Raw genomic sequence first — 24,466 nt, 5'->3', positions numbered from 1 at the left:
AATCCCATATCTAGCAGAAGAAAAGAAATAACCAAGATCAGAGCAGAACTAATTGAAATTCATAGCAAAAGAATTACATAGAAGATTTTTGAGATGAAATGCTGGTTCTTTGAAAAGATAAACAAAATTGACAGTCCCCTCATTAGATTAAACAAAAGTAGAAGAGAAAAGACGATGATAAATTCAATCAGGAATGAAAAAAGAAAAAGCTCAAACTCTTTTGAAAGCTGAGATAGGTCAGGCACCAGCCAGGAGAAAGAAGGCCCTGGCACATTCTCTTTCAAAATCTCTGCTAATGTTTGAAATATGTTAAAAATTCCAACGTTCACTTATCATCCCCATAATTTCAGTTTGGCTTTGAATGTGACCACTTTATCTGCTGACTTGAACACAATTGTCCTTCTCTCCTGAAGTGACAGATTGAGTTAGTTGAGCAGGTTGCATATGTCACACAAGTAAAAAAGTTTTGGTATCTATTCTGTGTCCCTGATGTGTGCTGCCAATGGTGACTATTTTTCTAAAAGAAATCTGTGGAGCAGCTCTCATAATTCAAAAACTCTGGCTAGTGGTCTACTTTTAGAATGCCATATCACTTCTGTGGATGAGAGAAGACATCTGTGCTCTGCATTCATCTCCTCACAGAACTGCAGAAATAAACATGAACATTTACTTTAGTGTGGGTGATAATTTAAATCACATCCTGCAAAATGTTGTTTAGCTCAGGGGATGTTTTTTGGCTAGCTAGAATTTCTCTATGGATGACACAGTGTGTAGACTCATATTCATAAGTAACTTCCTTCAATCAAGTAGTGAAACCAAAAAGCTAATTTCCCTGATGACTAAGGACTAATGATGCTGAACATCTTTTTATGTGCTAAAGATCCCTTGCCCATTTTAAAATTAGATTGTCTTTTTATTATTGAATTATTGAAGCTCTTTATATAGAGGGACATAAACCTCTTCTAAGATATGGTTAGACTTTGCAATGAGTTAGCCATGTGTGCAAAGTTGTGATTTGCCATTAACTACTCATGTATCCACTTAATTGATTTGAACCTCAATTCTTCATCTTTTAAATGTTCACAATAATACATCACAAATATTGGGCTGCGCCTGTAGCTCAGCGGTTAAGGTGCCAGCAACATACACTGAGGTTGGCCAGTTTGAACCTGGCCTGGGCCAGCTAAATAATAATGACAACAGTAAGAAAAAATAGCCGGGTGTTGTGGCAGGTGCCTGTAGTCCCAGCTAATTGGGAGGCTGAGGCAAGATAATTACTTAAGCCCAAGAGTTAGAGGTTGCTGTGAGCTGTGACACCACGGCATTCTACTGAGGGTGACATAGTGAGACTCTGTCTGAAAAAAAAAAAAAAATCACAGGTATTTTGTGCAGATAGGGATTAAGTAGGTTCTGAGCATAGTGTTTGGGGCATAGCAAATGTTTTGTATGTTTTAGGCAATGTGTCTAGTTTAAAAAAAATCTCTTCTTCAATTCTTGACTCTAGTTTTCAATCATAGCTTCTGATTGTGGTGTGACTCTGTACTTCAGAGTACTTTCAATACTGCCTATGCCTTGGTATTTACTAATTTAAGGTGCTGTATTTGTGTTTTCATGGTGACACCATTTACATTGAATAGAAGATAATCTATGCCTCTGAGAGTTATATAATTTGGTGGCCCATTTGTGTCTTGTGTTCTTAATGTGACTTTTGTCTAATAGCTCCTTCACTTTCTGGTTTGAGTTCCTATTACTGACTCAGGTGTAGCTTCCCATTTAAGGCAAAATTTTTAGTTACATATGTCCTGAAGTTTATAAAAAAAAACTTTGTTCATGAAAATGTGCATAATCTAGTCAGTTAAGGCTCACTAAATGCATCATAGTGAGAATTCATTTCTGTCCACAAAATTCATAATTCTATTGGAATTTTGGATAATTATTTTTCATTTGGAGAAAAAGCATATTTTAAAAAAATCTCTAACTGCAGCATAAAAATGAAAACTGTTTGTCAAGTGTCCTATTTGTTGTTTATGTTCAGATTTTTGTTTTTTTCCTCTGTGAACATGAATGGATATAGCTGTCTTCTTTGTCATTTTTATGAGTGGATAGAATCAAAGTTAGCAAAGAAAGGGATTTTAAACAATAGCATAAATAATAGGTTAACCATGAAGATTATTTCTAATTGTGTCAGATACACTGTTGGTGACAGTCCAAAATCATTTGGGAAATTATCAAGAAAACAATTCATACTTTTTAAGAGATAACGTTTGTTTGCACTTTTCTTTATATTTTCTCACGCATTTTTAATATACATTTTTGGTATACATTTTTAATATACATTTTCTCTCTCTCTCTAATAAATTACCTTTGGGGATTATAACCTAATACTATGCCTTATGCTTTGCAGAATGGAAATCACTTTGAGATGTGGTCATATGAAAAATTTATCTGCATTAGAAAATGAAATAAAAACCTCTAAAAATAAGAAAGAACATCTCAACAGAAGAATGAGTAAAGACTTAAACAAGTAAAATTTAAGTAATAATCAGTATGTAAAAAATGACCAGCCCCACCAGAAAAAAGAAAATAGAAATTAAAACATTGATTGTGTTTTGCATGTTCAAATTGGCAAAGATACAAATAATAATACCAACTATTGACGAGAGCACTTGGAAACTCATATCTATCATTAGTGGGCATATAACTCTTAAATCATTGTGAGTATAAACACTTCCTGGGGAATATAAGCAAGGTCAAAGAAGTTAGGCCACTGATACTTTTTTTTTTTTAAAGACTGTGTTTATTTGACCTGACAATGAGTTCAAAGACTTCAAACAAGGTCAACGTTCTCCTATCCCCTGTCTCCCTGAGCTTCCTTCAAGATTATTGATAGGTCAGATTACTGACCCACCCAGGTAGAACTAGCCCCCCTACAAAGGATCCAGTATATGTCCCTCCCAGGAAATAGTGAATGGACCAATTCCTGCCTCTCTGACCCTTTCCTACCTGCCTGCCCAGGTAGAACTGACCCGCCCAGGAAGGACCCAGTATATGTCCCTCCCAGGAAATAGTGAATGGACCAATCCCTGCCTCTCTGACCCTTTAAAATCTCTATCCGCCATAGCTCATGTGTGGATTTCTTCCATGTCAGGGATACACCCCACCAGCATCCAGGTGGAACAAAAGCCACACTGATCATTCAGAACTGGGACTCCATTTTCCTTTTGTCTCACACCTGAGAATAATCTTTCATGGGTCCAGGACCTCTCAGTCATTGCTTTATTTTTTAATGTTTTTGCAGTTTTTAAAATTATTTTTTACTTATTTTAAAAAATTTCAGATTAGTATATGGGTACATACAATCGGGCTGTTGTTTGCATTTGCTAGGTAAAGTCCAAACTGCAGCTGATCCCTTCACCCATACATCCCTACATTTTACCCTCCTCCTTTCCAGCTTCTTGAATTGAAATGTGTGTTTTTTTTTTTCATTCAGGCCTGTAGTTATTCATTTACTAGTCTCATATTAATGAGGACATTTGCACTCAAATATTTATTGCAGCTCAATTCACCATCGCAAAGATGTGGAAACAACCCAAGTGCTATCCAAGTGCCATGTTACTCATGAATGGATAAACAAACTGTGGTACACATATACCATGGAATACTGTTCAGCCATCGAGAAAGATGGAGACTTCACAACTTTTGTATTCACCTGGAAGGATCTGGACATCAGTGAGTGCTCCGATGACTGCCTAAAACTGGTATATTCCTTATGAAAATATTTTTGAAAATCTGAGACAAAAGCGAAAAACCAAGCAAAACATCTGGCGCACTCCAAATGCTAAATCACCTGCTAAGGGATTTCCAGGGGTTTGGAACTTTTTGTAGGTAAAACAAATTGAGCTAATTTGTGTCAATGGCATTTAACTCTTGGAATACTTGACTCATGATTGCTTCATTGCTGCTTAAGGGAAATAATCCAGAAACTTAAATTAATAATTTTGTGATAAAAATGGTATTAGAGGAGGTGTTTAAAATATCTTCAGAGTCTGAGATATTGAATTATTGATAAATAAATTGCTCTGCCCTGCTAATAAGTACCAAAAATAATGTCTACTAAAGAAAAACTTAATAACATAAGGGTCACAAAATGAAATCTAGAGAAAGCATTTTCTTCAAACACAGACAAAAATAATTTATAATCACTTTATTTCTTTTTCAAAATACATATGAAACAGTAAAATTATATTTCAAGTGCTTTTCCATTTTCTTTTACAAAAGTAATCATAAACTGTACACTTCATAACTGCTTTGAGGTTTCATTGTTACATAATTCATCTGAACCTGACAAGTATGTTCACACATTCTCAAGAAGACATGGTAAAAATACTGTGATGTGTAACATCTTTTAAAGGTGGTTGCAAAAAACATTTGTTCTAAGTAATACAATTAGATGCTGTCAATTCACAAATGGCTGGGTACCATGTACAAAAGCCAGAAACACGAATTTCAAAAGATTTGTAAAATGTCTGTTCTATAACACGGAAGTCAAAGATAATGGTTTGAACCATGGCTAAATATTAAGTCACAAAACTTCAGTTAAAAAGTCACCTTATGAACAAGGACTGAAGGGTCCAAAAAAAGATTAGATATGATTGATAGGAATAATCTGATGTCACATGCAAAATGAAGATTTTAGTGGTTCCTGCCAGTTTAGACTCATTGGCAAATATCTTGGGCTTTGCACTAGTGTAACTGTCACATTTACAATGTAAGGTGGTTCTTTTTTATTTTGACTTTTCGATTCTTCATTCTGAAATAAAAGTTTCACTTCATAGTGTTCCATAACTTCTCCATACTTTGCAGATGGACCCAATCACTTTTCTCAGTTGAAAGGGTCAATGACACAATAGTGTGAATTACACCAACTTGGGCTGGGCTTTTTGCTTATAAAACAAACTCTAAATGCAAATATTTTGTGTATTAGAATTGATCTACCTGATTTCATTTGTGCATTGATAAAATCTGTGAAGCTATTTACACTGAAGACTACTGTGTTCTTCAAGTGGAAAGCTTAAGTGGTAGTTGTAAAGAAAAAACAAAAGTTATAATGAAATCCACAAAATGATCTATCTAGATATAAGTAGGACAAATCATGCAATTTTTACAGAGAATGTTTCTGTGGCCGGTTTGTATGTAGTTTGAGAGATTATCAGCTTTTTGGGGTCCACAAACTTTATTCTACAGTAAAATCATACGCAAATATATTCCCTGTATTAATGTTCAGATTGGAAAAATGAAATGTTAAAAAACAAATTTGAAAAGGATGGCAATTGGTGGTGCCTGTGGCTCAAGGAGTAGGGCGCCGGTCCCATATGCTGGAGGTGGCGGGTTCAAACCCAGCCCCGGCCAAAAAACCACAAAAAAAAAGAAAAAAGAAAAGGATGGCAAAATAAACATCAGATGCCTTAACCTTCCAACACTGAGACTTATTTTTTCTTAACATTTTTGACTTATATCTACAATATGCAATGATACCCAATAAATTATTCTTTGTTCATTTATTTTTAAATTTCAGGTTAATGAGGGTACAAGCGACAGGTACAATAGATTATTTTGAGGAAATGAAAACATGACGTTGAATAATTAAAACTCACTACTCTATGGTAAATATGGGCTTTTTGCACATAGCAAATGCAACTCACAGCAAAATTTGAGAAGAAATTGGCTTATTTTTTACCATCTGTTGACAAGATCAGGCATACTTTTGCTCTTTGGAGAGGATTCTCATAGTCCACATTGTTTAGAAGAAATTATTGTCAGTTTTAGGTTGAAATATTTCCGTGTAAATGTGTCTACTGTTAGTAAGTAATTTCTAAATCCTCAGTATAGGATTATTCTAGTTAATTCCTTCTGGCAGGAGTATATTTAAATCATTGCAGGCATGAAAAGGCCTATGCTTTCTCTTAAACATCTGCCACTTAATTTTTCAGTCATGGTTTCTAGCATTCAAAATGTTTGCATTCAATAAATCATTACGTTGCATTTCAGCCCTTAATTTAGTGCTTTCATTTTTCAAATCTCTGTAGCATGGTGTTGTCATGCTACAAGATCAAACTCTGGTTTCCTATCTTCATGATAAGCAGGATGAAAATGAAAATAATTTTTTACTTTGATAAGAAAACACTTGAACCAAATATCAATTAACTGCCACTGTTCAAATACACATCTACTTAGTTAACTGTTGATGGTAGATGGCAAGTAATTACCAATACATCTTTGATTAAATTACCATTCACTTTAATTAACAGAATGCTGAGTAAATATAGAAGCCTTTTAATGAAACAGAAAATTCTTACTGAAAAGGATATCATTGAATAAGATATTGGAAACTACATTTAGTTTTAATTAGCTCTGTTTCCCATGTAAAATATAAACTCATCATTTTTTTTTTTAAATAATGGGTCCTGATAGCAGGTTCAGATGAATCATTCCCCCAGTCATGTCACTGAGTTAACTATTAAATGCTGTGTCTTTTTTTTTCTTTTTTATGAACAATGTTAGAGAAATTACTTTCCCTAAAAGTTAAAATACAAAGGAGTTTTTGATTTTGCATCTCAGTGTCTCTGTTTCCATATGCTTTAACATTTTTACTTGTCATTTAATCCTGCAAATTCTTACTTTATTTTATTCTCAGTTGTTTTGAATCATTTCTCATTGATAGTTAGTATGTTTTTGGCCTAAAGATGAAAAAGCTTAGATCAACTGGGGTGTCTCAGAACATCTGGAGTTGCTTTAAGCACAAGTTGTGAAGAAAACAAATCTCTACCTTAGTTTTAGGTTTAGTAGCAGTTGAAGGACTTTCTTAAATTCTTCTCAACTCCAGATTGTTTTAAATTACTAGGCCATGAAATTACCTACTAGAATCACAATTAAGTGGCAAAAAATAAAAACCAAACTAACTCCATAAAAATTTACGTTCTTAAAAATGTCAAGTACTCTACTTAAAGAGGTAAAGAAATACCATGTGTCAGTGTTAAGATTTTGTGTCCCCTTCTTTGCTTGTAATAGTCTTTGGCTCTTTAGATGACTCATCCTGAAATATGTTATGTTTTCTTTTATGAACAGCAAAAGTTAACACTGGGATGGAATTTTGACATTTTCAATTTCAAAGCAATTATTCATTGAATGAAAGCTTTAAGAGATTGATAACTCTTTAGTCTGCAAAATTTTAAAATAATAAATACAATAAGAGAATTAAACACAATTGGAAATGTCAGTTAAATATCACAACCAAATGGGTTCAAATATATTTGCTTTTATCTAAAACCTGAGTCAGTACTGATCAGTTGCGATCTCCCTGCAGTAACCAGAACATGCACACACTTCCCAAATCTGCTAAGAAAGTGGGTGCTTGGCTTTGCTTTCCTACTTCTACTCCCCTGGCACTAGTTCTTATGATATTTGTTACTGAACTGCGAATGTCTTAATATGGTGATTTTTACATGTAAAATAAATTACCAGAAACACAGGGCTGGCCTGACCAAAAAAAAAAAAAAGAAAAAGTAAGATCGTCAAGAAAAATATTATTAGGAAACCAGTGTAAAAAAGCATCAAGTGTTCAGAGTGTTGTGAAAAGATTATGTACTCTACAAACATTAATGTTCTTTTCATATTCAGTGTACTCATTCTCCTGATTGCTTGTTAATGAATCAGGTATAAACAGCAACAGAACCCTAAAAACTTAAAAAGAACATCAGTGTTGTTACGCTAATGAGTCAACACTTGTTCCTTTTTCCTAAACTTATGTTTGGTAAGTTCCTGAAGAAGTCCCTGAAATTAGATTTTCATACCTGAACAACAACTTCATAAAGTGTCAGTCCTGTCATTAAAATGTGGTGTCCCACACAAATTAGAGGACGATATTTCTAACATCAAACCTTAGTTTAAATATTGAAGCTAAAAATATTTCATTTTCAGTCACAAGCAGAAAGAGATAAGTTGTGTGTAAATGGATGTGTGGGCTGCGTAGAGTAGGGGTGTATTTTATTAAAAGTGGAAGGATTAAGTTTTTATAAATGAACTACCATTTTTAATAATCATCCTTTATCAGTTTTAGAGTAAACCTTCCTCAAGTAGGATGTGAAAGATGAGTTGTAATAAATTTCCTCCCCTTAATCTTTTCCACAGGATTAATAAGTACTCTGGCATGATGAGTTTATTCTAACTCTTAAGTAACATTTTTTAAAAATTATTTTAAAGACTTCTTTTAATCTATAATCCCCATATTAAAGTATTTTGATTGGCCGATGGTTCATGTTTTTTCATGGCACGCATCGAAACATGTACGGGTCAATAAGAAGTCCTTAAAATATGTTTTTGGATGAAAATAATGATTATTCTCAAGTAGGTAATGCAGTTGCTAATTTACTTTAAGCTGCAGCTACATCTTCTAATAAAGCAATTGTGTCCAAAAATGTCATTCTATTAAGAGTATAAGTTTTGTCTTCCCATTGGAAAATTTTTATATCCTGGTAAAACAAAGAGTTCCAAAATGGAAGTATCATCTTCATTTTGCCTATAAATATTACCAAGTGATTCTCGTAGGCTTGATAAGGGAGCCATGCATTTTCAAATAGGTTTCTGCTGTTATTTTCAGTGAGGAAATGTCAGCTAGGAATAACTGTTGTCGATAGGATGGTATAAACGTTTTTGAAAAATTTTTAGCAACACTGTTTGCCTTTAAAATGTTAATGTTACCTGTCAGTGGTAATGCAGTCATTATGAGAGATGCTAATAAACAAAACTTCAAGGCTTTTAAAACTTTAATGTTTTTATATTTAGAAATAGGGAATTTTACAAAAATAACAATTTTATAATTGCTGATAAGTTTTTCTCATCTTGATAAATATGTTTTTATTTTCTTGCCCTTTAAAAAAAAAAATCCTTCTATCTTAGAATAAAGCTGAAATACACACTAACTGTACTACATATCTCAAAAGTCCAGTTAGGGTAATCCAGTATAGACAGATACCTTCTAACAGGTTCTGAAAATGAGGCAAAAAAGTTGACCTGATTGAAAAGAAAGCTCTGTCTTGTAAGAACGTTTGCATAGTCTAGCGCCAGGTCCTTGATCCTTATGAAGGCAAGTGCTTTCCATGAAAGGACCGGAGGTCTTGGCCTTCTATTTATTTTTATTAAATGTTGAAGTTATATTATTTATGGCATGTTTCTATAGTCTGTTGAAAAATAAATCCTCCTTTCTTTAAGAAAATATTCAGTTTCAATGATTAGCTTCTGACTAGGTTTGAAAGTCACCATTACGGTATACAATTTAAATGACAATAAACACAGTCTAGTTGTACCTTTGGTGTCTGTGAATATAATTTACAGGATCTACATGATAACTTCATGTCACAAAAAAAAAAAAATCACAAAAAATATATGTCACAGTACTGGAGAACCTTACAAACACTTAAAAAGTGAACTCTGATTCTATTCACCTCAGAATACTAATGCTACATTTGAGATTCAGATTATTAAAATTTAAAAATTATCAGTTAGACAGTGAAACAGATGTTTGAATTAATATAACAAGAAGACAGTATAAAATGGTGGCCATGATGGCTCAATGTCCACTTTCTAGTCACTAAGTATCACTTCTGAAATTTATATTCAAAATTATTCTTTAAATTGACAGCTTTATCTGTATGTTTTACAAGCGTGAGAGACAGAGATTTGGGTTTAGCAGAGCCAAACTTCACCAAGAAAAGAATTTGCTGAGAAGAAAAGAAATGATCAGATAAGTAACATTAATTTGCACAAAGATTGAATGCTGTGTAAGTTCAAATTTTCTTTAAAGTTTATATAGAACCGTGGGCACAATAGGAAATGAACACAGTTGCAGAAAAATCAAAACCATGCGTATGTGACATGGGCTACTTTATACAGAACCAGCATAAACTATAGTTTTAGATAAGAATTAATCTTATAAAAAACTTATTTCTTCGCCTATGCAAAGAATTACAATATGTTAGAATACACAGAGTGCTAATAGGCACATGACAGGAAGGATAAAATACCTTATGCATCTGAGGGCTATTGTATTCAAGTAAAATGTATTAAGATGTTCAAAGTTTAAAAAAAAACAGACAAAAAAGGAAAAGAAACAAGTGCACATCAAGTTTGTACATTATCATGGATGTATTTTAAATGAGAAAATCAAACCTTCCACTTTGTTTTTTTTTTTCCTGATCCAGCGAGAACATGGTTAGGCCCTTTTTAGAATCATCTTAGTCTGGAGGCATTACGGTGTGGAAGGTGGTTTGGGAGAAGGACAGGATCCTTGACTATCAAAACTGGTTGCCCGGCCAGGTAACTGAAAGACAATAATTTCATAATATGTGATCTGATCTAGCACAGAAATATAATGTAATGGTTAATTGTTGCTCCCTTTTAATCATGAATATTCAACCACAATATGCAAATCTCTGAAGAGAAGACACATGTGGTCTCCCCTTCAAAACTTCCCTTCCCAGGTAGAACATGAGGCATCAATACAGAATGTAGGAAGAGTGGGGTATGTGGATGTACTCAGCACTGCACAGACGGCTGTCGATCACTGCAGAATAACTTCACATTTATGGCAGCTTTCTAGTTCTTTTTAATTAAAATAATTAATGGTAAAATGATTAATGGTTTACCGCATGCAGTGAGGGGCAATTACTAGGTCAGAGCAACAAAACAAAGGTTCTAGGACGTGAGAGACTCCATTCCGCTTGCTCTATGGCAGAAGGTGATTACAGGAGCAGTTGACATGATGAGAGGGGCTGCATTTGGCATATGGGAGTCCTGAATGACCAAGATAATTTTTCATGATCGTTAAATACATCTTATTATGACTGTTCTTATTATATGTTCTCAAACATATACCTGTTCCACAGAACCCTTCACTAATTTTTAATTACCTTAAAATAATTTTGATTATCTAGGTAGAAGTAACCAGATTTTCTTTCTTCTTTTCTTTTCTTTCTTTGTTTTTTTCTTTTTTTGGAGATAGAGTCTCATTCTGTTACCCTTGGTAGTGTACTGTGGCATCATAGCTCACAGCAACTTCAAACTCTTGGGCTCCAATGATTCTCTTGTTTCAGCCTCCCCAGTATCTGGGACTATAGGCAGCCAGCACAATGCCCGACTGGTTTTTCTATTTTAGTAGAGACAGGATATTGCTCTTGTTGAGTTTGGTCTTGAACCCCTGAGCTCAAGCAATCCACCTGCCTTGGCTTTCCAGAGTGCTAGGATTATAATTGTGAGCCACCGCACCTGGCCAATATAATAGTTTTATTAATAGCTAACATGGTTCCATATTCTGTGCTAAGCATTTGATAGTCAATATTTATTTAGCTTTACCCTGAGTTTACTACTATTATATATTTATAGTGGAAACTTAAGAGAGATTGAAGTAACTAGTCCAAGGTTCCACAATATGTAGTCATAGAGCAGAGTCAGGCTTTCAACTCAGGCAAACTGATATTTTTAAAATCTGTTTTACTCCCTGACCAGAACTGAGGGAGAAATACCTGTCCCCTTACATAGAAAAGCTGTATTAGGTAACAGTGCCTATATTTAGGGATTGTAGGGAACTTTAGGTGAGGCAGCTGTTTTCACAAAAGAGAAGCATAAAAATTCAGTTTCCAGTTAGTAATCAACTGATATATTGCTCCAGTACTCACTGTTTTAAGTTTTTAGGCTATTGCAATGAAAACAAGAGACTTCAAGTTTTGACTGGGCTATTGTCCAAAGGGATGTGAAGCCAGAAATTCTAGTGGTTTTTAGAATCCAACAAGGCACACAGAACTTTGAATACTAAATGTTCAACACTGAGAGACAAAATCAAGAGCAGTCTTTATTATTCTTTTTTAAAAAGTTAATACATAAGACGACAGAGGTTAGCAGATAAATAATATTTGAGCAGAAGAGATATCAGAGGGCAGCAGTCAGGAACTCCCGAGCTCACCTCCAGCAAGGGGTGCCAGTGTGTTATTGGTTTTCGGTGATAGGCCAGCATTTCGTTCCAGTGGTCTCGCCCGAGACCTTCAGCGTCCAGTCCTGTCCTGCACACGCCAATGACCTCATTGTGTCCTACCCTACAATTGGCAGAATATTATACTTTCATTTCCCACATTCACAGAGTTTCACACTTCTTAGCAGACTTTTAAACCTCTGATTGATTTTGCCAATTTTACCATTTCAGGTCAAATGAAAATCCTTAAGGAAAGCAAAATTTACTAAACAGTATCAACACTGAGAAATGATTTTAGATGAGACACACACACACACACACACAAACCATGTTAGCACTCTGTAATTTGAACACATTTCATAATAATACAAATAGTGTGATGAGAAATGCCAGTAGGTCCTTACCTGTATGATGAATTCCTTTCTTAAAAGCAGTCCTATTAAATTTAAGTGATTAAATCAAATCTTTTTCTTTCCACAAAGCTTAATATTTGGTAACGATGTTTAGACTTCTCAGGGAGAGCATTTTCTTTTGTGCCAGAGTGTATTTAGTGGACTCTTAAGTGACATGTCAGTGGGTGTTACTGCTTGGACTACAGTTAAGCAGGACACAGTGATGTTCAATCCCCTGGCATGTGATTTATTACTGCATAGCAGAGAGCACACTGAGCCACATTTCTATTTTCTATTCATGTCCTGCCTTCCCAGCAATGAATCAAACTAATAATAATGGTTAATATTTGTTAGATCTTATAACAAATGGCCAGCATTCTAAGCCATTTAAATGTATTGACCCATTTAATTCATACCATGAACCATAAAAATCATTATTATCATCTCATTTTATAGATAAATAAACTAAACTCCCACAAGTCAGGAACGCCCTACTTTACACCCTCAGTAGGAGGCAGAGGCAAAAACTATGTCAGGGCAGTTGGCTCGAGACGGCATGGTAAGTTGCTTCTCAGAATGGCTAGTAACTTAAAGGGTTGTGTTAACAGACATTTCTGACAGACTATGAAATGAAATTAGGACACTTCACTAGTTACTTCCTGTTACTGATGTAGACATGCGGATTTGGTGTCATTTTTCTCATTATGAAGTTTCTCAAACAAACATATCTTTAGAAATAAAATTTTTACTTTCCTGTTTTACTTAAATTGGTAAGATCCATTTCCCTAAAATTGCCTGGGTGACAAATATTCCATTGTATCTACCTGCACTCATTGCTGTGAGGGATCAATGGCAGAATAGGACTGTGGATAGAAACACGACATGTGGGGGGCATACGATTTCAACTAATTCAAGATGTCTCTCTTTTTAGAGTCACAGTTTTTTTAACTTACATGTACATTTAGTTCAAATAGATGATGCAAATCATTTTTTTTTTTTTGGTAGTTCTTTTTCGCTAGTTCTGAGTCAGCGGATAACCAGTTAAACTTCTGCTAAACACCATTTTCATGATACTAAACCACGGGCACTCCTTCTGTATGTTTCTGTTTGTGTGTTCTGTACCCACTTGCCTTACCGTTAGAACAAAGTAACTGTTGATACACTGGTAATTTGTAGGTTCAAGTTGTAAGTCTTCCCTTCCCCCAATTTGTAGATATATAATCAAAATAATAAAAACTATATAGTAAAGGCAACATAAGGGAGATAAACCTTCAGTGGGACAAGAGTTCAGAGAAAGAAGAGGTCGGTCAGCCAAAGAAGACTTAACAGAGGTGCTGACATGAGCAGGGCCATGGAGCATTGGGGACAAGGTACACAGGGCAGGAGGACATTCCAGACAAAGGGCAAGTGGGGGCAGGAGGGCGAAGGTAGGAGCTCAGCATGAGGACCCTTCAGGGCTGCAGCTGCGAGCGTGCAATGTATTTTAGGAAAGGAGAAGTGACTTGAGGTGCATGGGCTGGAAGACCTCTTCGCAGAAGAGTGTTTTAAGATGAATGTGACGGCATCAGAGCTGTGTTCCTATGCCCACTATTCAGCTTTCATGCTTGACCCTCACTGTTTGCAGTTGTCTATCACAGTTAAGTTTTACAAATAGGAAAAGTGAGTTCCAAAGAGATTATGAAACTTTCCCTTTCAGATAGCTAGTTAATGAACATCATGATACACAAGTTCATATTCCAGCCCACTTGGAAAAACAAGTTGTTGATTTTAATCTCTGTTATTACTGTGAAAAAAAAAAACACTGTACAATTGGTGCTTTCTTTAATGCATACCATACTACTTCTAGACCCCTTCTTTTAGCAGCTGCAGGTGAATTTTAATTCATTAATGACTTTTTTAGGGGAAAACCCCTCAAAAGTATAAGAGGAAATTATGAGTTTTGAATGAAACATTTTTCTCTCCTCTAATTTAAATGAAAAACTGCTGTAGCAGTGAAGCCCCCAAAGTTGAGTGTGGCCTGCGTACGACTGGATGTGGCTGCTCTTCAGTGAGCGGAGACTCGTACCTGTCATAATCCATGACCGCAATGGACAGGCTGACTTGGTCCACGTTCTCTGGAGGGATGTCAAAAATAATAGCCTCATTGTACACAGGATTTAGAGTGTTTTTCTTTGTAGTTGTTTTCCTCTTTTTTAATCTTCGGCCCTCACACATCAGAGACACTTTGACATAAGGATCTAGGAGTTAGAAGGCAGCTTTGTTAAAATGACGGTCCTAGCAAAAGTGTAGATAAAACGTGTCGATTTTTATTAAATAAGCAAAGTGGTTATTCTAGCTGTTTGTTAGTAATGGCTTTAAATTCAAATGACTTATTTTGGGGGAAATTGATTCTCTAAGACTTCTTAGAATTTAAATGTAAGCAATTTGTCTCAGGTAAATGAAAAAAGAATTCACTTGATTTCACTGTTTTTAAAACAAAAGGAGAAAAATCCTCTAGCTTACCAACAGCCAGCCCAGAACTGTAATGCATCTTTTAGCCACAATATTTGAGGGCACATTTCTAGAGAAGTGATTTATAGGGAACATAAGTCTAACATGTAAGAATAATTGCAACAGGGTTAGTGTCCTTCTGAATGACATGGAAGAAAAAGACGTTTGAAAGGGTTAGCAACATTGTGTCTAGACTCAGGTAAGTATCATGACCATGAGCTGAAATTAGAAAGCAAACACTAAATAAGCTGGAAATTTTCTTTGGTTGCTGGAAAAGGTACTAAATTTAGAGCAGGATTTTTATCATTGTGTTGATGCTTGATAAAGAGCTCAGATTGATGAAATGATACCTACAAAGAATTTATTGCGTACATAGAAGCATGTGTTTAAAAATGGGCAATATTTGGTTTAATGTTAGTTACAAAAAAGGCTCCTCACGTGACATTGTCTATATGATGTCAATTACAAGATAAAAATTTAGTTGAACTGTTTTTTTATGTGTCAAAGGATCAGATAATTGTTAACAAATTCTGCTTTTGATGGCTTCATTCCTATACTCTCATCCCTACCATCTTAAAAAAATAAAACTATTAGAGTATTATAGAAAATTATGTAAGATTATGCAATATTTCTAACAAGCCTTATTTTGTGTCTTTTTCTTCAAAGCAGGCATGGCTTTGGGAGAGAGTGTTGGCGTTGGGCTGAGTGAACTAGATTGTTAAAACAGAGTCTTTATGTTTGGTTTGGTTTGGTTTTTGTTTTTATTTTTTTATTCTGGCCATCCCCCAATTCTAACATCACCATCCCCCTTTCCCTCTATTTTCATAGTAATGAATTTTATTTCCTTAGCATAAACCCCAAGTCATGGCAGTTGAGCAGTTGAATCCTTCTTAAATACTAAAAAAAGTTTCTGTTTATTTCAAAAGCATTTCCATCAAGGAATAAAAAGGTATTTTCTGGCTGGAAATAGGGTATGTCGAGGATATCAAGGCAACAGAGCAATGTTAGTGTCTGTTTCCTACTCGTTTTTAAATTTTTTGTTATAGTAATAGGAAGTATGTTCTAAGGAAGAAGCTTGCTGCTGTGAGACACTTTCGTGCTTATACTCTGGTTTCTCTTTGGATCGCATAAATCTTTCACCTTTTACTTTTGTGCTTGACCTGCAGGTCTAACCCTTCTCATCAATAATGGAAACGAGGCAGGGATTATCCTCTGCTTCTCCCATCACATCTCTCACTACATTCTTCTACTTGTGAGAAGGAAATTTATCAGTTCCTTGATCCAAAGCCTGTTGCGAGGATTAATGAGGTGGTGCTCGGAAACCATGTGCTCCTCTGATGAAAAGCTTTGCATAAATAAAAAGTAATTTTGCACTTAATTGCAACTTTGATGCTGTTTGCTTGTCTCAAATCTGATGTCTTTTCATACTTGGTAAGAAAGAGTAGAATATACAGTAATTTTCAGAGTTGACTGTTTGCCTGAAGTTCTTCAACATTTATTAACCCAAGACTTTTTTTTTTTTTTTTTTTTTGCAGTTTTTGGCTGGGGCTGGATTGGAACCTGTCACCTCCAGCATATGGGGGCTGGTGCCCTACTCCTTTGAGCCACAGGCGCAGCCCAAGACTTTTTTTTGTTTGTTTAACCAAAATTAGTGTAGAATTTACTTGCTTTTGGTGTGTCTACCTTTATATACTATGTGCTGTGAACTTTAAAAAATGAACATCATGACATAGTTCAAAAATCAAGATGAAAGCCATACAATAAGTTCTCTCTTTCCTATTTGTCTCCAGCCCTTTTTACCCATTAGTTTTTATGTATCGCTCCAGTATTTCCTTATGCAAATATTTGGCACTATGAATATATGTTCTAAAATTCCCCATTCTTACATGGAAGAGTGTATAACATGCATGTTTATTTTTGTACCTCCTTTTTAAATCACTTTTATATTCAATAGCCATATGTAATTTTAGATACATGAAATATTTTATTGGAGAATGTGTCCTTGACTTTCTGGCCAACTGTGCACATACCTGATGAACCAGTAACATCCATCGCCTTCAGATTTCTGCATTTGATAACTGTCAATGTCATACGCCCAGCCGTTGGCAAATAACAAAGGGAAAACATGATTTCGCCCAGGTCTATACTTTCCTAGGAAGGCAATCAATAATATGAGCAATTTTAACACCAAATAGCGAAAACAAAATATACTGGAAGATGCTGAATGGAAAAATCACTTCAATAGAACAGTGAATTTTTCCAATGATGCCGAATGTCATTTAAATTGTTTTATTGAAGCTACAAGATAACATTGCAAGAAAGCTGTTCTGAACGCAGTAAGGAAAAGGAGTATCACAGCTGCTTATTCGCTATCTCAAGAATCTCAAACTTAACACAGTCAGAATTAGACCCTGGATTCCACCCATTCCCCATCGTTTTCCTCGTTTCCCTAAATCAATTCCTCTATTAGTGTTTCCACAATCAGCAAATGGCATCCCAGTTCACCAAGAGGCTGAAGCCAAAAACCTAGGAATCACTTTTATTCTTTTTCTCTCACCTATGTCCAACTCATGGGCAAGTCTCAAGAAGCCTGTCTATAAAATGTATCTTGAATCAGTGACTTTCATTTCAGTTCTACTGAAAGCCACCATCACCTCTTGCCAGGATTACTTCACCAGCCTTGAAAACTGATCTCTTCTGGAAGTTAGTCTTCACCCAGCAGTAGAAGTGATCATTATGAAATGCAAATCAAATTATATCAATCTCTCGCTGAAAATTAAGGTTTCACAACTATGTTGGGATAAAAGTCAAACTCTGAGATATGAGTGGAGTAACTATAAGTCCTGGTGTTACAGAACTTATTTTTAAAATAATTTTATAGTTAAAATTCCTGGTTTATATCTATTGTCTGGCGTCATTATTAAGAATACCTGTTTCTACATTTAAATATGTTTTAACTTAAATGTGGACAATGTAGTAGAAAGTCCTCTACATAAGGCCTCTACATAAGGCCTTCCCCTTCTCTCCCATTTTGTCTTTAGCCTGACCTCCACGGCTCTAAGGTTGACACAACACCCACCCCCTGCCTTTTTTCTTATTCACATGAAGTTTGTTCTACTTTGGGGGCTTTGTGCAATCTTCTCCCTTGACTGGAACCTTTTTCTGTTATATCTTCCTGGTTGACTTCTCACAACCCAGGACTCAGCTCAAACAGCGTCTCTTCAGTGGGGGTGCTTCCTAATCCTACACCCAACTCACCCCCAGATCCTTCACAGTATTTTCAGAGCATGTATTATTGTCTGATATTATCTTTTAAATTCATTTCTCTTGTTTCCCTGACTCCCCTACATAACCCCCAGGAGAGCAGGTTCTTGGCTGTCTTCATTTCTACATCCCACTGAAGGGCTTGCTGGACAGCTGGTTGTCATTACACAGGTTTGGAAAAAATGAACTATTTAACTAATCTGGATAAAACCCGACCTGTTTGGTTTCATTTATACAGCAGAACTATTCGTCATACCTGAGCTAGATTTATATACTGTGTTTGTGCAGATGGCAGGAAAATGAAAATGAATATGGAAAATGGACAATTTCAAATGCCTTTCAAAGAGTTGTTGCTCTTAATTATTAAACTCTACTACTCCTAGACCACAAATAAAGAAACGAGAATTGCATAATTAGAGTTGGAGCTGTAAGAGCAAGTCCAACATATGTTAACAGTTCATCAGGAAGAATCTTAAAGAACCCAGTTCTGTGAACCAGCAACTCATTTCACCCAGGATTAAACATACCACAAATTCCATTCTCAAACTCACTAATTAATCTGGCTGAACAGTCACAGCAGTAGGAAGAAGTTCATTTTTTCTTCAACATCTAACAATTATTGAGCCTTATTTGCTAGACGCAGTGGTGGGTGCTGCGGATACCAAGATGAACATGGCATGGTTTTGCCTTTGAAGATCTCAGTTGAGAAGGGAGAGACTAGGCTATGAGGGGCTAAGAAAATAAGTCCGAATCCCACTTTTGTCATGATTCTCTCCTTGTTTGTCTTTTTATTTCTTTTTCCAAATGTTTCTTTAAGTTCAGTGTCTGGGCTGAAATTTTCTGTCTAACAGCCATCTTCCTTTCCCTCATTGGATATTTCTCTTTTCAGTTACTGTTAATAAGTGGTGGCATATTTTGTTGCCAACCAGGCAAATTAAGTGATCTCTTTATGAATGTGCACCATGATACACAAGTTCCACCACAAAACTCAGTGGGTGTGGTGATGGAGAAGCCAGGAAAAAAACAGGAGACGTGATTTCAGGAACAAATGCTTAAAATTCAACAGGAAAACACAGACAGAATCATCTGAAGGTCTTAACAAATCAAATTTTCACATTTGACAGGGTTTTACTTTTATACATTCAATAATCTGTGAAAGTGATTTTTCTGCTTCTCTAGATAGATGCTTGCTGGATGGAACAAAGGAAGTTTACCACCTTGACCCCATCGCTCAAAGACCTTTTATGGACTCAGTTGCAGCACACTTTTGACCATTTGTTATTTACCAGTATTTGATTAAATAGAAGTTAAACTGAAGAGGCGAGCAAAGCACTAGCCCCCATAAGCAGCATAGAGTGTCATGGAAGGTCCCCTTTGGGAGCTCTGCGTTCCAAGCTGGTTAGCTTCATGCCTACTGCAGTGGTGAGACCGCTATTTAAATATTCAAACTCCATGCAGTGAGGAGTTTTAAGGAAACTAAATGAACTGAGTGGTAAAAATTAACATAGGGTATGCATATGTAGCAACTACATAAAACTTAAAGTCTTCATTAGCCTCAATTTCTCTTTCAGGAAATATGAATGTGAAAGAACAAATGGCCTATACACTGCAAAGGGCAGAGTACTCTTTGAAGAATTCCCCTTGGCTGTCTAGTGACCGTAGTGATGTTCAGCAATGAGGTATGTAGCACTTTTTCTAGGATGAGTTTGCAAACTTAATTGTCAGACCTTGTATGCCTGCAGCTCTGATGGCCATTCCAGAAAAAAGAGTTCCAAAATTGCTCCAAAGGGTGGACTAGATGCTGATGTTGATGTAAAGTTTCCCAAAGGGAGGAGGTGGAAGGTGACTGTGGTAAGATTTAACAATGAGGTAGGCAGCAATTTTTCTAGGATGAGTTCCAACCTTGTATAATTATACACTAAAGTTCTTTTATGTAAGAAGTCGACATCCTTCTTATTCAACACTCCTTTACTTTAGACAAAATTTTAGCAAAAAAATTTTAGTTGGTATATCAGTCTGTGGCAGGTCCAAACTCACATCAAAGGTAGAGATGAGGAAATTAATAGCAGTAAGTCTAATAAAAGCTGCCATGAAGAATAGCTAGAAAGACACAAAATAGATAAAAAAGAGACAAATTCTCTGAAAAGACTAGAAATCTTAAATCAATTGTATGTAGTATTAAGGGGCTCTCACCTTAATAATGCCTCAGCAACTTCACGCTATATTACTGACTTGCATAGTAATTAATAATGACAATGATGACCTGGAGCCACCAAGATAAGGAAATACACCATATACGTTCTATTTGAGAAAGTAGATAAGTGTACATTATTTTTCAAGTTTTATCCAAAATGTTTAAAGTGGGAATTTTGGCTTAACATGAGGAAGGCTTTGAATTTATAAAAATTTTATTTGTGTGTAATCCCATTTTCTAAAATTTTATATAAACATGAATTTTCAAGACATGATTGCAAGAGGGACTTTACCTAACAAATGCAATCAGTGTAACCTGGCTTATTGTACCCTCAATGAATCCCCCACAATAAAAAAAAAAAAAAAACATGAATTTTCCATATTAACCTTTGAAAATTTTTGTTTTGGGGAGGCAAATAAGCATTTAAAAGCCTATCATAAAGTCTGGGACATAGTGTTCCCCAAAATTCCTTTTAGCTGAGGGAAGACCTTTATTCCATTCTCACCCACACTAATTTATTGGGTTGAACGCTCCCAGTGGCAATCTTCTGAGTCTTTGCTTGGAAATGAACTTACGAGAAAAAGGTAAGTCTGGGGCTGTGGGTATACATTTTATTTCCTCATCCGGCTCCACCGAAACAGAGCTGGGTAGATAAAGACAATTTTCTGATAATTGGCCATAGTCAACCTCACAAAGTCACAGTTGTAAAGTTTTTTCCACACACTCTTTCTCCAATGTAATAACAGAATTCACTGGAAGAATAAATTTGTATGCAAATGTTTGCCTTGCGCATCCTATTTTTGGACTAATTTAACTAAGAGTAAAATCCAGCTGTAGCATGTGAGTGTAAGAGAGCGAGAGGAGATAAATGAAGGGTCTGGAGGGTTTAAGAACCAAGGGGCACATTCTTGGCAGAATATTATTATTACATTGGTGTTTAAAAAATTAAGGTGGTGAGATTTCACAGGGAAGAAGAGGAGTAATGTTGTGTGTGAGTACTATGATAAATACTCAGAAATAAGAATGGGTAGTTTGTATTGAGAAATATGTAGCGTGGTGACATGTTAGAGGAGTTTTACACTTGATGTGACTATTTGATGGCTTCACTGGACAAAAGGAATCCAAAGGTGTTGGTGACATGAAAGAGTGGGAGCTTGCCAGAGTGGAAAGGGTATAGGTTCTTGAGTCTAAAAACAGGGTTAAAATCCTAAATCTTCCATGTACTAGCTCCTAAGAACACGGCAAAGATGCCTGACCTCCCTGAGCTTGAATTTAATAGCAAGTAAAATGGGTATAATCACATCTACCATGTGACGTAAGTGTCAAGCATGTACGTTGCCTGGTGTAAATAGTCAAAAATTAATAATGACATCAATGAAAGTAATATTTGAAAAGTGTCTCTTTATCTTGAGTAGGCTAGATTAGGGTAAGAAAGACAGAAGAGAGAGGCTATTGAAATAAAATACTCGTGGGAAGGTATTGGCTGAAGAAAGGTTTGAATTCAGTGATATATTGGGACGTAAGAATCATTAAGACGTATGAAAAAAACTAAACAAACAATTGGTTGCTTTGGTGACAGCAGCGCTACATCCACTTAGCATCCTAAACATAGCCTGACTTCCACGTTTCCTTGGTGGTAAGAAAACAGATGGTTTCTTCACATTGTTAAAAGCAAGATGCATTATTCCATCAACTGAGCATCTGAATCAAGTTACCAATCCTTTATCAACCTGCCCACCAAAGGAAGCTGCAGTGAAATGCAGATCCAGAGTGGGTCTACTGGGTGCATAGTACTATAAAATTTTTATTCGTCCTGACTCACACCTCTCATTCACCTGAGAAAATCATGGAATTTAACCTTAAGCACTCTGCTTAAGCTCACTTGACTTTAGTTCCCTTGGTAGGAGAGTGTTCAAGAGATGAGCTCATTTATTTTCCAGCTCTAAAATTTTGTAATTTTAAGCCCTGGTGAAAAAAAATGAGGGCTTAGCAAATAACATGTTGAAGAATGTCTGTCAGGCCCTTTCAGACTTTGTTTCCCATAGTACTAGTAGAGCCTCATTGAAAGGACAGAAGAGCATCAGTTGGTGCTAACTGCTAATTTCAAGGTCAAGAATGAGGGATCACAAAAAAATCTATCATATAAATTTCCAGACAATGTGCTAGATGAGGAAGGAACCACAATACAGAGAGTGTCATGGCTGATCTAACTGAGGATCCATGAGGAAGAAACCATATAGCGTAATAGCTGTCATTTATATTATCTTCTGGCCCTGCTGAAATTCTCAAGGGACACTGGTATGAGCTGGACACACAGGGCTTACAATATGTGTATAAAGTCTGGACTCTGAGACATGTGGCCCCTAAAAATCTGGTCCTTCCATTTTTTTCTACCTTTTATTTCTCAAATTTGACATTATGGTCCATCCAAAACTCAGCACTCTGCCTATATCGAATGCCTTGTCAATCTCTAAACATTCATTCATTCATTAGTAGGTTCATATTTATTAAGTGCACCTGGAATGCCAATACTTTTCTGGTCATTGGGGGCATAACGATGACAACAGAAAATTTTTCTTCCCCTAGGGTTTATATGAGATTTTGGAAAAGTTACTTACCCTGATGAACATCACACAATTAGTGAGGGATCAAGCTGAAATGATAACATAGGTCTGCTTAATTTGAAAGTATATAATTTAGTGTTATAAGTGCTTTTTAGATAGATTCTTGGGTTTTGATTATAGGAATAGTAGTAAAACAAAGCTGCTTCTTCCTGTTAGAATCTAAGAGGGCCTCATAGGTGGGTGGCAATTAATCTGAATCTTGAGGAATGAGGAAAGGCAAAGGTAGTTTAACACAGAAGGCTGTGAGGTGAGGCTTGGGGCGTCCAGTACTGACCACAAGATCAAACAGAAAGCATGGGCTCTATCAATGCCAGAGTATGATTTGAATGGCAATACAGTGGCCTTATTCTAAATGGCCCTCCTTGGGAATACTTAATCAGATCACCTCTGATTTTCCCTGCAGGATAAGATCCATTTTCATGGTTAATAACAATTACCTGGTGGGGTTGCTGTTAGATTTAGAAGGGATAATATACAAAGATAATGTCACAGGCCAGTGTGCAGCCTGACACATAATAGATGCTCAAAATAAATACTATTTTTTTTTCTTTTTTGATGACTGGCATGAGGTTGATAATAAAAAGCTTACTGAGTCAATAAGTAAATTAATACATCATAGAAGCATTAGGCCAGGTCATGACTTGAGTTGCAGCACAGACATCTCCTGTTTGAAGGAGTGGAGACTGCCCACCCAGCACCCAGAGAACAAGTTTTTCAGTGTGTTGTGTTTTTTGTGAGTGACCCTCCCCCCATCAAAATTGTGCAAGGGCTTGTCCATATATGATGGCCTTGAGAAAGTGATAAACTAATGGTCATAACAGTTTTGAGTCATTTAAAGATAGATGTAAGATTTTTGGAGGTAAAGTTAGAGGACACTTACCTATTAGCTTTATTGAACCTTACTTCTTGATAGATTGCTAGACTCATGTGATCTGGGATTATGTTTGCTATAATTCTATTGCACATTAAAATTTCAGAATCAAATATATCCCTAAAGTCTATAGATTGCTTTTTATCTTTGCACATCCAACCGTTTGCCCCAATCAGCTAGAACACGCAGCCTAGTGACTCGATGGCAAATGGGAAAGAGGAAGAAGCTATTTGATAGAGTACAATTAGGAAATGTAATTAACATTACACTCATCCTTCAGTTAACTAACCCACTTCCCCTCTTTTCTTTCAAAGAACTACAATTTTCATGCATCACTTCCTCCCTGCCCTTCCTCCTTCTCCTAGAGATTTATTAAACAGAATTTCTTTGTATTGCTGAGGGACAGGAAAAGGAGGACTTTGTCAGAAAACGTAGTGAGATTCCTGGATTTTTTACATCATATTTTCAGTGTTGATTCTTTCCTACTCTCTCCACTAGAAGACAAAGAAAATGCTCACGAGGTGCCCTTAGCAGGACCTCCTGGTATTTCAGCACTCTGGGAGGAATGCATTTTGTATTGAGCATGTAATGTTAAGCACTGGGCTTGGCCAT

General features: G+C 35.9%; 1 protein-coding gene across 1 annotated transcript in view; it reads right to left on the bottom strand.

Moving 5' to 3' along the window:
• Nucleotides 1-9,745: 9,745 nt before the first annotated feature.
• SYT10 (synaptotagmin 10) overlaps nucleotides 9,746-24,466 on the bottom strand; it is a 53,722-nt gene continuing 39,001 nt past the window's right edge. The window contains exons 4-7 of the mRNA XM_053556430.1: nucleotides 16,932-17,052; nucleotides 14,477-14,648; nucleotides 12,014-12,143; nucleotides 9,746-10,375 (exon numbers count right to left, since the gene is read on the bottom strand). Of these exons, the coding sequence (XP_053412405.1) occupies nucleotides 10,304-10,375; nucleotides 12,014-12,143; nucleotides 14,477-14,648; nucleotides 16,932-17,052 (495 nt within the window). The 3' untranslated portion in view covers nucleotides 9,746-10,303. The remainder of the gene's footprint in view (nucleotides 10,376-12,013; nucleotides 12,144-14,476; nucleotides 14,649-16,931; nucleotides 17,053-24,466) is intronic.

Source organism: Nycticebus coucang, chromosome 12, assembly GCF_027406575.1.
Source record: "Nycticebus coucang isolate mNycCou1 chromosome 12, mNycCou1.pri, whole genome shotgun sequence".
Classification (NCBI taxonomy): domain Eukaryota; kingdom Metazoa; phylum Chordata; class Mammalia; order Primates; family Lorisidae; genus Nycticebus; species Nycticebus coucang.
The sequence above is the reverse complement of the archived record's forward strand: the minus strand, read 5'-3'. Positions and strand labels throughout refer to the sequence as shown.